General features: G+C 51.4%; 1 protein-coding gene across 1 annotated transcript in view; it reads left to right on the top strand.

The window, feature by feature from the left end:
* The window catches only part of LOC128845215 (uncharacterized), a 35,016-nt gene extending 22,434 nt beyond the window's left edge, over window positions 1-12,582 (top strand). The window contains exons 2-3 of the mRNA XM_054043606.1: window positions 10,099-10,281; window positions 11,435-12,582. Of these exons, the coding sequence (XP_053899581.1) occupies window positions 10,099-10,281; window positions 11,435-11,976 (725 nt within the window). The 3' untranslated portion in view covers window positions 11,977-12,582. The remainder of the gene's footprint in view (window positions 1-10,098; window positions 10,282-11,434) is intronic.
* The last annotated feature ends 3,610 nt before the right edge of the window (window positions 12,583-16,192 follow it).

Here is a 16,192-nt window from a genome sequence, read left to right as displayed (position 1 = left end):
AAATATTCATTGACCTGATAGGCAATGTGTCTCGTCCCTTGGATTGGTAGAACTTTAAGTACAGTGAATAAGATTGTTAGTAATCTCTCACTATTCAAGATTTGGCAGTCTGGATGGAAGCCAAAGGCTGCATTGCTTAAAGGAAATAGCTTTTGTCTTTTTGGTAACCAGCGTGGTATTACAGACGCTGTTTTACTGGCTTGGTGAATCTAAGAATAGAATAGTATCAGGGGGTAGCCATGTTAGTCTGTATCTACAAAAACAACAAGGAGTCTGGTGGCACCTTAAAGACTAACAGATTTATTTGGGCATAAGCTTTCATGGGTAAAAACCTCACTTCTTCAGATGCATATAGTGAAAGTCACAGATGCAGGCATTATATACTGACACATGGAGAGCAGGGAGTTATTTCGCAAGTGGAGAACCAGTGTTGACAGGGCCAAGTCAATCAGGTGAATGTAGTCCACTCCCAATAATAGATGAGGAGGTGTCAATTCCAGGAGAGGAAAAGCTGCTTCTGTAATGAGCCAGCCACTCCCAGTCCCTATTCAAGCCCAGATTAATGGTGTTAAATTTGCAAATGAATTTTAGTTCTGCTGTTTCTCTTTGAAGTCTGTTTCGTAAGTTTTTTTGTTCAATGATAGTGTCTTTTAAATCTGTAATAGAATGATCAGGGAGACTGAAGTGTTCACTTACTGGCTTATGTATGTTACCATTCCTGATGTCTGATTTGTGTCTATTTATTCTTTTGCGGAGGGACTGTCCAGTTTGGCCAATGTACATGGCAGAGGGGCATTGCTGGCACATGATGGCATATATAATATTAGTGGCTATGCAGGTGAATGAGCCCTTGATGGTGTGGCTGATGTGGTTGGGTCCTGTGATGATGTCGCCAGAGTAGATGTGGGGACAGAGTAGGCAATGAGGTTTGCATTAGGGATTGGTTCCTGGGTTGGTGTTTCTGTGGTGTGGTGTGTAGTTGCTGGTGAGTATTTGCTTCAGGTTGGGGGGTTGTCTGTACACAAGGATTGGCCTGCCTCCCAAGATCTGTGAGAGTGAGGGATCATTTTCCGGATAGGTTGTAGATCGTGGATAATGTGCTGGAGAGGTTTTAGCCGGGGGCTGTATGTGATGGCCAGTGGTGTTCTGTTATTGTCCTTGTTGGGCCTGTCCTGTAGTAGGTGATTTCTGGGTACCTGTCTTGCTCTGTCAATCAGTTTCCTCACTTCCCCAGGTGGGTATTGTAGTTTTACAAATGCTTGATAAAGATCTTGTAGGTGTTTGTCTGTGTCTGAGGGGTTGGAGCAAATTCGGTTATATCTTAGGGCTTGGCTGTAGACAATGGATCGTGTGATGTGTCTTGGATGGAAGCTGGAGGCATGTAGGTATGTATAGCGGTCAGTAGGTTTCCGGTATTGGGTGGTGTTTATGTGACCATCACTTATTTGCACTCAGTGTCCAGAAAGTGGATCATTACAGAAGCAGCTTTTCCTCTCCTGGAATTGACACCTCCTCATCTATTATTGGGAGTGGACTACATCCACCCTGATCGAATTGGCCCTGTCAACACTGGTTCTCCACTTGCGAAGTAACTCCCTGCTCTCCATGTGTCAGTATATAATGCCTGCATCTGTAACTTTCACTCTATGCATCCGAAGAAGTGAGGTTTTTACCCATGAAAGCTTATGCCCAAATAAATCTGTTAGTCTTTAAGGTGCCACCAGACTCCTTGTTGTTTAAGTATAGAATAAACTGCCAGTTGTGGGGATTGTCTGCCCTATTCCTTGCAGTTTGCCCTGAATAAGTATTCTCAGTGTGGCCCCTCTCGGCACCATGGTCACAGATGGATTTCCTCATGAAAACTCAGTAACTGGCTTGGTGGCTTTTATCCAGATTCCTGGCAGGGCTCCTCTTGACCATATGGCTGGGAGTACTGAGAGCAAGAAGAGCCTTTTGCACCAGACAGCTGGTACATTCTGATGGTAACAGCAGATGCTGTTTTATGTAACAGGACTTGACAAATCCCATTACAACCCCTCGTTGGTCATCTGACAATGAACCTTTTGACTCAGATGTCCATCCTGACAGGGATCCTGCTGCTGATTAACCGCAATTTCTGTCTCTTCCTCCTCAGGAAACGTGTGGGGTGTTCAGTAGGACCTGTGCAATAAGCTACAGTTCATATCGGAATGTCTTCCCCATCTGGATACTGGGCCACTTTTCATGCCTTCCCCCAGGGAGTTCACTTGCCGGTGAGCTAATGCCGGGATCATCAGAACGCGAATAAGAGCATGGACCGTACCAAGGCACTGCATAAGAGCTGCTGCCTGGATAAAAATGCATGCGACATGCTCTTGGCTATAGAACAATGTAATTGAAGACTGACCTAGGCCTTAAAACACATATTGCAGTGTTTTCCTGTACTTTATTTTATTACCAAAAGTTTGTTGTTTGGCGTGTGTGATGTTGCATTGCATAATGCTTTATAGAAATATGCTTATGAGTGTAAATATGACATAACTGGAATATGTTTTATGCTAGATATGCCATGTAACATATCTTTGTAAACATTATGATCTACTGAATATATTCATCCTATTTGTATGCATGTATCATTTTTATATCTGAAGTTATGAGCAGTGGCTCTATGCTTGTTTAAAGTGTTTGCTGTTGGAAGCACATGAGGCAGATTTGGTCAACATAGTGTGAGGGGTTATTCAAGTAACTGGGAGTACTTAACTAACAATGGACTTCGGGAGACACCAGTCCACATCTGAGCTTTCCTGGGAACATTCAAACTAATGTGTAAACAATGACGTCGGCCTGCAAAAAGCAGAATCATCCACAGACATGTGACTTGCCCAGGTGGCTACAGACTCCATCTTGTTGCTGTGATCTTGCACAGGAGAACAAAGGGGTTTCCGCCACGAGAGAGAATATAAAAACCCCTGGAAACCACTCCATTTTGTCTTCAGCTGGCTCAAAAGATAGTCTCTCCAACCCAAAGAGATGCCTGAAAGAAACTGTAACAAAGGACAGTAACTACGGGGATGTGAGTGATTGCTGGACCCAGACTAGGAAGGAGTCTAGTCTGTCAAAGAAGCTTATTGGAACATCTCTGAGGGTGAGATTTACCTGCATTTAGTTTCCCACTGTATTAGGCTTAGTCTTGCGTGTTTTTGTTTTATTTTGCTTGGTCATTTACTTTGTTCTGTCTGTTATTACTTGGAACCACTTAAATCCTACTTTTTATATTTAATAAAATCACCTTTTCCTTATTAATTAACCCAGAACAAGTAATTAATACCTGGGGGAGCAAACAGCTGTGCATATCTCTCTATCACTGTTATAGAGGGTGAACAATTTATGAGTTTACCCTATATAAGCTTTATACAGAGTAAAATGGATTTATTTGGGGTTTGGACCCCATTGGGAACTGGGTATCTGGGTGCTGGAGACAGGAGCACTACTTAAGCTGTTTTCAGTTAAGCCTGCAGCTTTTGGAAACATGGTTCAGACCTGGGTCTGTTTTTGCAGCAGGCTAGTCTGTCTGGCTCAACAAGACAGGGTACCGAAGTCCCAAGCTGCCTGGGAAAATGGGCTCAGAGGTAGTCTCAGCACATCAGGTGGCAGTACCAAGGGCGTTTCTGTGACCCAACCTGTCACAGCGTGTGCTTCCTAATTATTTCTACACTGATTGTTATTAATGCAACTTATGAAAAGCAGCAGCTCCCTCTGCATCTGACACGCACTAAATATACTATCAAATGGTTATCACTGTGGTCATCATTGTCTTATTGGTACCTGTGCTTCCTGGCTGTGTGTTGTATCCATCTGTGTTTTCTGTCTTACCCTGCAACCCCAATACCTATGTGGGCCTAGGACCAGGCCCTGCAGCCTGGGGAGTTGCTGGCCTAGGGCTTCCCAACCCCCAAGGCCTTTCCCCAGCCCTGCCTCACTCTAGGTCCCCGGTGAGCTCCCTGCAGCCAGGCCTGTCTCTCTCTCCTGTCAGAGGGAGACTCCTCAGCTTCTGCCTGCCCTGGCCTTCTTATCAGGCTGAGTGGCTCCGTTTGGGGCGTGGCCGCAGCTGCAGCCACTTCCCCAATCAGCCGGGGTTTTACCCCCTTACACAGCCCCAGCCCCTTCTTAACCTTCTTTTTGTTAAGCTAAATAGATTGAGGTCCTTGAGTCAATGATTATACGGCATGTTTTATAATCCTTTAATCAGTCTTGTGACTCTTCTCTGGACACTCTCCAATTTATCAACATCCTTCTTAAATTGTGCACCCCAGAACGGGACACAGCATTCCAGCAGTGATTGCACCAGTGCCAAATACAGAGATAAAATAACCTCTCTACTCCTACTTGAGATTCCCCTATTTAGGCATCTGGTCACCCTATTTCTGTATGCATTTCCCCAGGTTTTTTTGTAAAAATCAAAACTGAACTGCCCCAGAAATTCTGTCATGTGGAATCATCGTGAAACTCGCATGGCTGCAACCCTGCCGATGAACCTTTAGATCCACTGCACAGACTTCTGCCACTTGAGCTAATGGAGTAAGTGATGGCAGAGGAAGTAGGTTGTCATCCTATATGTGATAGATCAGCTCTATAGGGGTGTTGCCGGCCCAGAGGGCCCCGAGGGGGCAACAGGGTTCGTTGCCCGGTGTGCGTTGCACCAATAGACACACCAGGGTGGAGAAGCAATCCAAATTTATTCGAGATCTCGAAAAGGCACTCAGGAGACCAGCATGTCTCAAATCATAAGCGCAGCAAATACAAGCAAGTTTTCCCTTTTATATTCCAAGCTGTTTTCAGTAAGCCTTTTGTTCTGGTTTCTTCCTACCCCTCCCTCCCCGACAACAGTTACAGCAGGCAGTACATTAGAAAAGTTCCCGTTCGCATGCTTATCTTCGACCTTGCAAGCTCTACGCACTAGGCCTTTTGCTCCCCCTTTTCCCCGCATTATCACGGAAAGTTCTGCTAGTGTGAGCGAAACTGCAGCTGTCTGCTAGAAAAAGCTGACCATTACATATTCTGCTTCAGCATTAAGCTGTGAGCATGTAGGTAGGTGAAAGTTCACAAGATGGAGTTACTGTGGCTCATTTAGACCCAGAGCAGGGGAGTTTCATCGGCACTTATGGCCTTCCACTCCCCTGAGTTACCTGGTAGCTATGTCTAGTGACGCCAACAATTCCCTCCTTTGAGAACACTCAACAAACCTTTGGCAGAATTTTCTCATACTCTAAAGACAACATGCGATTAAGTTCCATGCAATTGGGATCATCAATGAGAGAGTATAAAGGAACTTCTGGGGAATGGGAGGTACAAATCTTATGTATGAGCACTTTACAGCAAGCGAGCAAAAGGAAAAGAACAAAACATATCACAACACCTGTGAGCAAGATGTGAACAATGCCTCCCCCTAGTCCTCCTAGACCAGGTAACCAGCCCCAAAGGGAATCAAAAATAGTGGGTTCTCTCTTCCTGGGCCTTCCACTGGTTCAAGGCCTGTTCGGCTGACAAGATGTGCTTGTTAATATCCTGTGAAAACTCTGGGACATAGGTACAACATTCTTCTCCAATACGGGCACAGACCCCGCCCCGTGAGGCTAACACATAATCTAGGGCCTGGCGGTTTTGTAGAGACAGCAATCGAAGCTGGTACAGCTCAGAGCTTATGCCTTTTTCTATGGCTAGGGTATCATTGGCAAACTGAGTGAAAAATTTAGAAAGTCTTCTGTAGAGTTGGGCTAGCCGTCCCACCCCATAAGTAGGGAGGAATATCATTCCAAACCTGTCTCCTTCTCCGATGGGTTCAATGGTAGCTCTCAAGGATCGATAGTACCTAGGGCGACCTGAGGGAGCCTGGGGTAGAACACGGAGGGGAGGAGCGAGATAGCCTTTGTAACAGCTACCATGCCAAGCTCGAGGAAGCCATTTGTAGGCACTATTACCACAAATCCAGAATGCTTCACCATAACTAGCCTTTCCATTGTTACCTTGTAGGTCCCGTAGGGTGGCTTGTGGGGAAAGGGCAAAGAATGCAGTGCCAGTTTGCCAACTGGTGGCATTTAGTACAGGAATAGTGAGACTTATACCAGGACTAATATAAAATTTACACCTACTAATGCCTGCAAACCAGGTATGATTACTTGTACTGGCTTGCTGATAACATATGAGACCAGTGGGTGGAGGTAGACGAATAGGCTGGGGCTTAAGAGTGCTACTATAGTGGGAGTCCCAGGAGCCATTGTGTAGGCCATAAGGAGCTTCTGCTGTACAGTTGGATCCCAACTTAAATTGTCAGAGGTGCTGCTGCTGGTAACCATCCACCTTTGACAAAAGTCTGACCAATTTTGGGGAACTACTCTCCAGGGCAATCCAGCCGAATGGTGGGGAGTCTGGGCACATATCCAACAGTGGGAGAGATTGAACTCACGGGCAAAGGCAATTTTCAGGGCCTCATAGGTATTGGTAGCCATGTCTGTAGGGATAGCTCCCCATCCTGCATGCGAGGTGGGTGAAACAGTAGGTAACAGAAGGATTGCTTCTGTGACAAAAAGGAATGTTGTGAGAGACCCTAAACCTGAATCTATATTGTGATTACAACAACCCAAATGCCCAGAAGATAAGAATCAGTGACACCAAACAAATCAAGAAATAAAAGGACCAGGACCATAGGCTAGGTCGGCCTACTGTGAATAGACAGAACCAATGCTCAGGGTTTTCGCGGGGAGTGCGCTGTGGCTGTTCAGAGAGATCACCAGGCATTCCCAGTGACCCTTACTGTCTTTTGAATAACAGCTTAAGTCCCAAATCGTCACTGGCAGTCTTCTCTGCAGGCTGGACAGTGCACTGTTCAGGAGTGGGTACTGCTTTCAGTCGAGAGTGATGAATCCAGTTCTTGTGCCCTTCGATCTTTGCTGCCGTATGGGAGACCAGCAGGACAGTGTGGGGTCCCTTCCACTTCTCTTGGAGAGGTTCGTCCTTCCAGGTCCGAACGAGAACGGAGTCACCAGGCTGTAAGGAGTGGACAGGGGCATCCAGCAGAAGAGGCTGTGAATATTTGGTGTATCTGTGAAGAGAAGAAAGAACAGCAGACAGAGAGCACATGTACTGAGACAAAAAAACACACCGCATTTCCCACTCTCCTGCCAGAACCGGTGTACCGTTCAGAGGCCATGCCCTTCCAAATATAATCTCGAAGGGACTAAGCCCTAACCTGCCCTTGGGGAGAGCGCGAATATGGAGTAACACAAGGGGCAAAGCATCAGGCCACCTAAGAAAGGCCTCCTGACAGACCTTTGAGAGGTGTCGCTTAAGTGTCTGATTTGTGCGTTCCACTACTCCACTGGCTTGTGGTCGCCAGGGTGTGTGGAGCTTCCAGAGGATTTGCAAGGCACTTGATATCTTTTGAACAACTTGAGATGTGAAGTGTGTTCTGTTATCAGATTCCATCCACTGGGGGAGTCCGAAGCGAGGAATGATCTCCTTGACAAACGTAAGAGCCACCGTTTTGGCAGTGTTGTTACGACATGGGAAGGCTTCGGGACATCCGCTGAATCGATCCACCAAGACAAGGAGGTACCTGTACCCTTGGGTCCTGGGAAACTCAGTAAAGTCTATTTGCCACACCAATCCTGGGCCTGGGGTAGGTTCCAAGGTGGCTGGTGGCACTGCTACTCCTGGTCGAGGTTATTCTTTTGGCAGATTAAACATTCAGCCTGTATCTGTGGTGCTAGGGGTTTAAGTCCAGAGGTTAGAAAATATTTATTCATAAGCTGGGTAAGAGCCTCTCTGCCTGCGTGGGTGGTTTGATGCAGTTTCTGCAACACTGGTCGGATCAGGCCCTTGGGCAGGAGGATTTTTCCCTCTGTGGAATAAAGCCATCCCTCTTTTTCCAGAGACCGAGCCTGTCAGCCAGGTTTCTGTCCTCTTGGGAGTACTGAGGGGCTGCAAGCTCACCTACTGATGGGATGAGGGCATACATTTGGGCATTCTCCTCTGGTGGTGATTTCAGGGTAGCAGCACGCTTGGCTTCGATGTCTGCTCTGGCATTGCCCTTGGTTACATCTTGATCTTCCTTTTGATGGGCTCTGCAATGCACCACTGCTACTGCTGAGGGGAGTTGTACTGCCTCTAACAGCCGGAGAATTTGAGACCCAAGCTTAACCAGGGAACCTTGGGCTGTTAGCATTCCTCTTTGCTTCCACAGACCAGCATGCAATACCCCAAAAGCATACGTTGAGTCAGTAAAGATATTAACCCGTTTGTCTTTTGCCAGCTCGAGTGCACGAGTCAGGGCCACTAGTTCAGCAAGCTGGGCAGATGTCCCAGCAGGGAAACTTTCAGCTTCCACTGTATCATGAAGGGTCACAATAGCATAACCAGCCCTCCTTTGCCCATCTACAACGGCATTACTGCCATCCGTATACCATTCCAAGTCAGCATTTGGGAGTGGCTGATCTTTTAAATCTGGGCAGCTGGAGTAGTGGGCATCTATGATTTCCAGACAGTCATGTTCCTGCTTTTCTGTCTCTGGTAGCAGGGTAGCTGGATTAAGGGAGGGACAGGTTTGCAGGGTAACTTCAGGATTCTCTAACAGTTTTGCCTGATACCGAGCAACCCAAGCCTGTGTGAGCCAGAGACCACCCTTAGTATCCAGCAGGGCTCGGACCATATGGGGAATATACACTTGCACAGCTCCTCCCAGTGTCAGTTTTTCAGCTTCCCCAAGCACTAGGGCAGTGGCTGCGACCGCCCTCAAGCATGCTGGTCACCCCTTGGCAACTTGATCCAGTTGTTTAGAGAACTATGCCACGGGACGTTGCCAAGTGCCTAATAACTGAGTAAGCACTCCCAGGGCTATCCCTTTCCTTTCATACACATACAGTTGGAACAACTTAGAGAGATCCGGCAGACCCAGGGCTGGGGCTTCCATCAGCTTCCTTTCAAGATTTTAAATGCCCTGTCCGCTTCTGGGACCAGTGAAAGGGGTCATGATCCGCTCCCTTAACACATTCATACAGAGGTTTAGCCCACAGTCCAAACTCTGGGTTCCATATTCTGCAAAAGCCTGCCATGCCCCAAAATACCCTGAGCCCTTTGCGGTTGCTAGGGATAGGAACTTGGCAGATAGCCTCCTTTCTGTCATTTGATTGCTGCCTCTCCCCCTGTCTTATGTGAAATCCCAGATACTGTACTTCTGAGAGAGCAATTTGAGCCTTGCTTCGAGCTAGGCTCTATCCTTGGAGTCCAACAAAGTTCAGGAGACTCACAGTGGCTTTGAGACAAGGGATTAGACCCATGGCAGCAATTAGCAAGTCATCTACATATTGCAGGAGCAGGGCTCTGTCTGAATTATTCCACTCCTCCAAGTCTCTGGCCAGAGCCTGGCCGAACAGCGTGGGGGAATTTTTAAATCCCTGGGCCAATACTGTCCAGCAAAGCTGCTTTTTAACCCTTCTGTTGTCCTCCTTATGCCTTGCAGTATTTTGCAGATCTCATAGTTGCTTGGGCACATTCAGGCCCCCCTTTTCTTGGTTGTCAGCCAAGTCTTAGCTGTGAACAATGTCCTTGGATGGGGCCAGCATCTTATCTTTGGACTGAGCTTGCTAGCTATATTTTCCAGTTAACTCGTTCTGTTCTTTTTCCTTCTCCCTTTCTTGACTTTTAACCTCCAAAGGAACCTTCCACTCTTCACTCATACACCTTTTCCCAACAATGAACACATACACATTGCCATTATACACCCTTCCGGTAACATAACTTCTATACAGAGCTTTGGAGCAACAAACCAGGACAAGCACACCCACTTCTGAAGATTCTACTCGGTATAACCTCTGGTGTCCAATAGCTTTCCTTTTTAAAACCTTAAATGCCTTCTCTGTGCCTCCTCCTTAGCCTTGGCTATAACCTAATTCCGCTCCACCTCAGACAACAAGGTTCTCATCAGTATATTGCAATCATCCCAGTCAGGCTTATGGCTTGCTAGACACCCTTCAAAGATTGAAATAAACTGATTTGGATTCATTGAGAATTCCCCTGCTTCTGCCTTAAAGGCAGCTAGGTGCACTGGGTTAAAAGGCACATGAGAATACACTGGCACAATCTGGGCTGCACGATCCTGTGTTCCTGGACGGGCTACCATATTCTCAGTAATCAACGGATACAATCCCACCGAGGGGGCACTCTCTAGAGCCTGTGGGGGTGCTGGAGCCGAAGGGGACACCGATTCTGCCATTACAACTGTAGGAGGGTGCTGGGGATTAGCAGCAGGTACTACCGAGTCTGTCGGAGTCAGATGGCACTTGTGCAAAATATCAGGCCTATTTCTTAACAGCATAAACGTATACGCATAGAGATGTTCATTCCATTTACCTGTTTGCCGGGAACATTGCTGGGGTGGTGTCAGGGCTGGTCTGCAGAGGCATTCTGGCTGTTATGTGCATTCTGTCTTGGCTTCACTGGAGAAGAGTGTCTTTCCCGTCTCTAGGAGGAGGGTCTGTGATCAGAGGCCTTGGTGAAAGGGAAAGCAATCATGGTAGAAACGTACGCCTGCACTGCCAGCTCTCTGCCATTGTCTAGGCAGGTTTCCCTATTCCAGCGGAGGTGAGGGGGACCCAGAGGAGCACTAGGAAACGAGGGAGAATGTTTAAAACTGGCTCATTTTCTGTGTCTTGCCTTCAACCTATTAAACAAAATCCCTGAAATCCCACCAGCCTCCAAGCTGGCCCCTGGGAGGGAAACACTCTGATTTCATTAGCAAATCAAGCCCCGCTTCATCGGCATTTCTTGGGTGACTTTAGCTCCGGCAGTGCCGCCGTACTGAATCACACAGCAACGCAACAGTGGGTGTTCGAAGTACTCGGCGTTGGCGTCATTCCGCCCCCACTTGCCTTGACGAGAGCACTTGCCTATGGCTTCAGCGGGGACAGGCTAGGCCATGGCTGAGTGCTTCTGCACGTAGGAAAGGCGCTGGGCTCTGTGCTGATTGCCGCTGGAGGAGGCTGAACCTAGGCCCATCCTGACTATCTAGTGCCATTGGTGCCGAATCAGGGCTCATAGAACAACTCCAAACACTCTGTCTCTGAGGTGTCTGCGGAGGCTGAGTCCAGCGTGGGCTGTGTGCTGGGGCACTGAGTGAATCTTAATACCTCGGGTTCTGTCCCCCACTCAGCAGCTTCCCACCTTCCCTCTGGTCCTGTCTCAGGCTGAGCAGCAGTGAAACAACCAGGGTTCAGTCCAGGTGTGGAGCGTTCTGGGGCTGTGTCCCTGGGGCTCTCGCCCTGCTCCCCCCAGAGCCCTGGCCAGCTGGGGAAGGGATGCGGGGAGCTCTCTGGGGCTCGGGGCCAGGCCCTGCTCGCACAGGAGTTGGGACCAGGCAGCTGGTAAGAGTTTCCTTATTGTGTCTCTCTTGTTCCCGTCTCAGCCATCCTGAATGTGTACGAAGCCCACCACAGCGCCCGGCTGAGGCAGCGAGCCATCACGGAGCTGTACGACCACATCAAGGCTGACGACAGATTCACCAAGGCCATCAGCATTGGCCCGGTAGGCTGCTCGTTACCGTTCCCAACGAATCAACGGAGCTGGCTCCAATTCCTGCCCAGGTGCGGGAGAGTCCGGCCTGGGACTCCCCAGCTCTGCACAGATGCCCTGCTGCTGGCACGTAACCATAGCAACCAGCAATCCAGGCAGGCTCAGGGCCTGCTGTGCTGGGCGCTGCACACAGGAGAGTTCACGGCGGATGACAAGGGCATGAGCAGGCTGGTGGGAGAGGAGAGCGTGAGCAACCACTTGGACATTGTACAGTGGCAATGGAGGCTGGGCGTGCCAGATGCCCCCCTCTGCAGAGTCTTTGCTGGGGACAGCTGGGGTGTGTGGAGCCAGCTGGTGGAAGGCCGTGGCTGGAGAGTGATCTCCTGCCCTGTGATGGGGAACGGACATGGGGATGCCAAGGGGTCCGTTCTGTGACCAGAGCCCCATGTAGACGTGCTCGCTTGCCTGCAGACAGCCCCCAGCCTGGGGTTTGCTCTGGGGCTGGTCACGAGGTCAGGTCATGCTGTGCAGGCCCAAGCCGAACACCACTGCGCTCTGCAGGGGAGTGACGCCTTCTCTCTCGGCAGATTTCCAAGACCATTAACATGCTGGTTGGCTGGTACGTGGATGGGGATGTTGGGGTCCACTAGGCATAGCTACCAGGTAACTCGGGAGAGTGGAAGGCCAAAAGTGCCGATGAAGCTCTTTTGCTCTGGGCCTATCTGAACCCCCAAACCCCATCTTGTGAACTCTCACCTACTTCTATGCTAACTGTTTACATGCTCTGAAGTAGGCTGAAGCAGAAATGTAATGTCAGCTTTTTAGCAGATGGCTGCAGTTTCACTCACACTAGCAGAAATAATAGAGATAAGAAGCGGGGTAGTTAGTTTGCAGGCGTCTAATCCAAGGTCGCAAAGACTGAGAAAGTTTTCTCACAAGCTTATGTAGAGCTTATTGTAACAGTTGTCTGGAAGGGAGGGGTAAGGAGGAACAGCCAGACAAAGAGATGTATGCAAACAGTTTGGAGTATAAAAGGTAAAATTTGTTTGTATTTGCTGCACTGGATTTGAGACATGCTGGTCTCCTAGTGCCATTTCAGAGCTCTGAAATAAACTTGGCTTGCTTTCTCCCCTCGGTGTCTTTATTGGTGCCAAGCACACCGGGTGACGGACCATTGTTGTCCCCTCGAGCCCTTTAGGGCGGGCAACAGGGAGAGCTCTCCAGCCTTCCAGGAGCATGTCTCCAGGATCCCTGATTACCTCTGGTAAGGCCAGGCCCATGAACCTCCCTAGCCCTGGAGACAGCGCAGGGCTCAGCTAGAGAGAGCCACTCTGCCCCACGCGGGAGTCCCCAGGCCCTAGCAGGGAACCTGCTGCCCAGACCTGCCATGGGGGACCCCGCTCTGCCCCCAGGGCCACCACGCTGCGTAGGCCCCACGAGCAGGGAGCTCTGTGCAGGGGACATGCGAACGGGGGGGTCTTGCACTGATCAGCAGCCAGCTCCAGACACTGGCTCCTTATTAGTGAGTCCCACTCGCTCCAGTTCTCCCAGTCAGGCTGGGAAGGGGCAGGCCAGGGCCCCCTGGGAACCTGCTGCAAGGCTGCCCCTGAAGCTCAGTACTCCGTGCCCCAGCAGCAGTGTTAGACGCCTGGGGGCTGCGGGAGGTTGGGGACAGCACCACGCTCCCCAGGCTGCTGCAGTGATGTGCTCTCTCTCCACGCAGGCTGGGACTCGACGGCATGAAGATGCAGGTAAGGCGCTGTGGCCCTGGCAGTGACCGCAGGGACCCTGGGCACCCTCTCGCTGCTGCTGAGGCATCTCGCAGGGCTGGGCAGGGACCCCTCACCCGGGGACTGAGCGCGTACTGCAAAGGGGGTCTCGCCAGGCTGCTCTGCCTCGGAGGATCTGCCACCCCTGCAATGTCTCCCTTTGCTGCCGGGCTGTTAATAGTCATAGGACCAGCCCTGGCCCAGCTGTGCGGCTCACAGCAGCAGCTTCTCCCGTCCCTGCTCCTCCTCCTGGCTGATGGTAGAAGGGGTTGGTATCAGGAGCAGTGTGTGTCTGTGCTCTCGGGCAGCTGCTTCCCCTGCACCTCTGGGGGGTGCTCTGCACCCGCCATCCCGTGCCCAGCCCCTTCGCTCCGGCCTTCCGCCCCTGCCACACACGCATTGCCCCTGGGGTGGAGCCTAGGGGAGGAGTCCCGTCCTGTCCTGTCTCTGCTGTGCGGTTCTGGCCCTACGTTAGCGGACAGCCCCTCTGCTACCTGCGCTGGGGGCTAGAACCGAGCACTAACGGCTGCTTGGCCCCTGCTGAGTGTCCAGCAAGGAAAGGGGCTGCGTGCTGCTCCCCCATGCCCTGGCCACGCAGGCCTGCTTCTCTGTCCCACTTCCTGCAGCTCAGTGTCTTCAGCTGCTAATGAAGAAGTGCGCTGTAGGGGCCGCGGGCTAGCCCTTCTGAAGGCCTGATTGAAGTGAATGCTTGAAACGATTCCTCCCAGACCCCAGTGGATGTTTGTCCATCTCTCAGCATTGCCACACAAATCTCCACATTGTACCTCTTTACTCAAGAGAAGCTAAGAACTGGGATAGCTGAGGGGCTGCAGGTCAGGAGTGAGGGGCATGGACAGGGCTGTGTGGGGAGCCCAGGGCTGGGACAACATAGGGTTACCATATGTCCGTTTTTTCCCGGACATGTCCGGCTTTTTGGTAATCAAACCCCTGTCCGGGGGGAATTTCCAAAAAGCCGAACATGTCCGGGAAAATACCGGCCGGGCACTTCCTCTCCTGCGGCTGCTCTGCTCCTCCCCTGACTCTTCGGCTCTGTTTAAGAGCCGAGCTGCCCGAGCGCTACCGGCTTCGGGCAGCCCCCTTGCCTCCGGACCCCAGCCGCCGGCCGGGCACTTCCCTTCCCGGGCTCCAGCTGCTCTGCTCCGGTGGCGCAGGGTCTGGAGACAAGGGGGCTGCCCGAAGCCAGTAGCACTCGGGCAGCTCGGCTCTTAAACAGAGCCGAAGAGTCAGGGGAGGAGCAGAGCAGCCGGAGCCCGGGAGGGGAAGTGCCCGGCCGGGGGCGCAGGGTCCGGAGGCAAGGGGGCTGCCCGAAGCCCGAGCGCTACCGGCTTCACGGTTTGCCGGGCAGCCTCCAGACCCTGTGCCCCCGACTGGGCGCTTCCCCTCCCGGGCTCCAGCTGCGCTTGGGAAGCGCCAGCCGGGGGCGCAGGGTCTGGATGCTGCCCAGCAAACCGTGAAGCCGGTAGCGCTTGGGCAGCCCTTTTCGCGTGGCTGGGAGGGAGGAGGGAGAGTTAGGGTGGGGACTTTGGGGAAGGAGCGGGGAAGGGGCAGAGGTGGGGCGGGGAAGGAGTGGAGTTGGGGCGGAGATGGGGTGGGGAAAGGGGCGGGGCCAGGGCCCCATGGAGTGTCCTCTTTTTTTATTTTTTAAATATGGTAACCCTAGGACAACAGGGGGGCTGCAGGTCAGGATGAGGGGCATGGACAGGGCTGTGTGGGGAGCCCAGGGCTGGGACAACAGGGGGGCTGCAGGTCAGGATTGAAGGGCACCAGCATCCAGGCTGGAAACAGTCGGAGGGCCAGGCAGGCTGCGGGGCAGGGAGCCCACCAGGACTGTGGAAGCAGGCGCTGGAGGTTAAAACAAGCCCACTGACGACTTCCATTTAGTTTTGCTGTGAGCGCTGCTGTTTGCTAGACAGAGGCAGCAGCCGCCCTGCATAATGCCAGATAAGCTCATCTGGGCTGAACAATGCATCTGGAAGGGCAGGTGTGATTTGCCTGCACAGCCCTCCCCAAGCAGGGAAACCTCCACCCTCCCCAGGGCTGGTTCAGCTTTTAAAAGCTCGATGCATTTCTTGGCCCTCCAGCTGCTGCCCAGTTCTCCTCTCTCTCACCGGCCCCTCCCCCATCTAAAATAAATATTTAAAGACATCACAAGGAAAGAACGTTTCCTGCCTCCATCAATAAAGCAGACTCCCGCCCCCCAGCTTTCCAACACTGACAGCACCCACCCACCCCACCCTGCCCTGGCTGCTTCCTCACGTCTCGCTGCTTTCGTGCCTGCTGTTCCCATCTAGTAATGCAGGGGAAGCCACCTGGGAACCCCCGGGCCAGGCCCCTGCAATCCCGTCCCACCCCAGCTGGCTCTCAGGTGGGGCTGCCCCCAAAAGCGACATCCTCGGGGCATGTTCCGGAACTGGGAGTGACGCTAACTGACCCCACTCGGGGCTAATGGAGTTTTCCACCCAAAGGTGGGTGGGGTGCCTGGACAGGGAGGCAGGGATTTGCAGCCCTCCTCTCTGCCAGATGGGAAGTGGGATCAGAGACCCGCCTGTGCTCTGGGTACAGCCGGCGAGCCTTGAACTCAACGGGCCTGATCCTGATCCCACGTACACTGACTTTACCCCCATGTAAACTCACTTCAGTGGGGCTACTCCTCGTTTACACCAGCTGGAGATCAGAATCAGGCCCAATGCACCTATTGTGGGGTTGAGAAGGAAAGAAAAAGACAGAGAGAGAGAGAGAGAGAGAAACCCCCATGCAATCCAGTTATGGCTAGACAGATTAGTAGGAAAGAAAATGTCAAATATACAGAATCCAGCCCCAGAGTAAAGACTGGCCCCCACTTTTGAAAGGAAAGAACCAAC

This window comes from Malaclemys terrapin, chromosome 11 (genome assembly GCF_027887155.1).
Source record: "Malaclemys terrapin pileata isolate rMalTer1 chromosome 11, rMalTer1.hap1, whole genome shotgun sequence".
Classification (NCBI taxonomy): domain Eukaryota; kingdom Metazoa; phylum Chordata; order Testudines; family Emydidae; genus Malaclemys; species Malaclemys terrapin.
The sequence above is the reverse complement of the archived record's forward strand: the minus strand, read 5'-3'. Positions and strand labels throughout refer to the sequence as shown.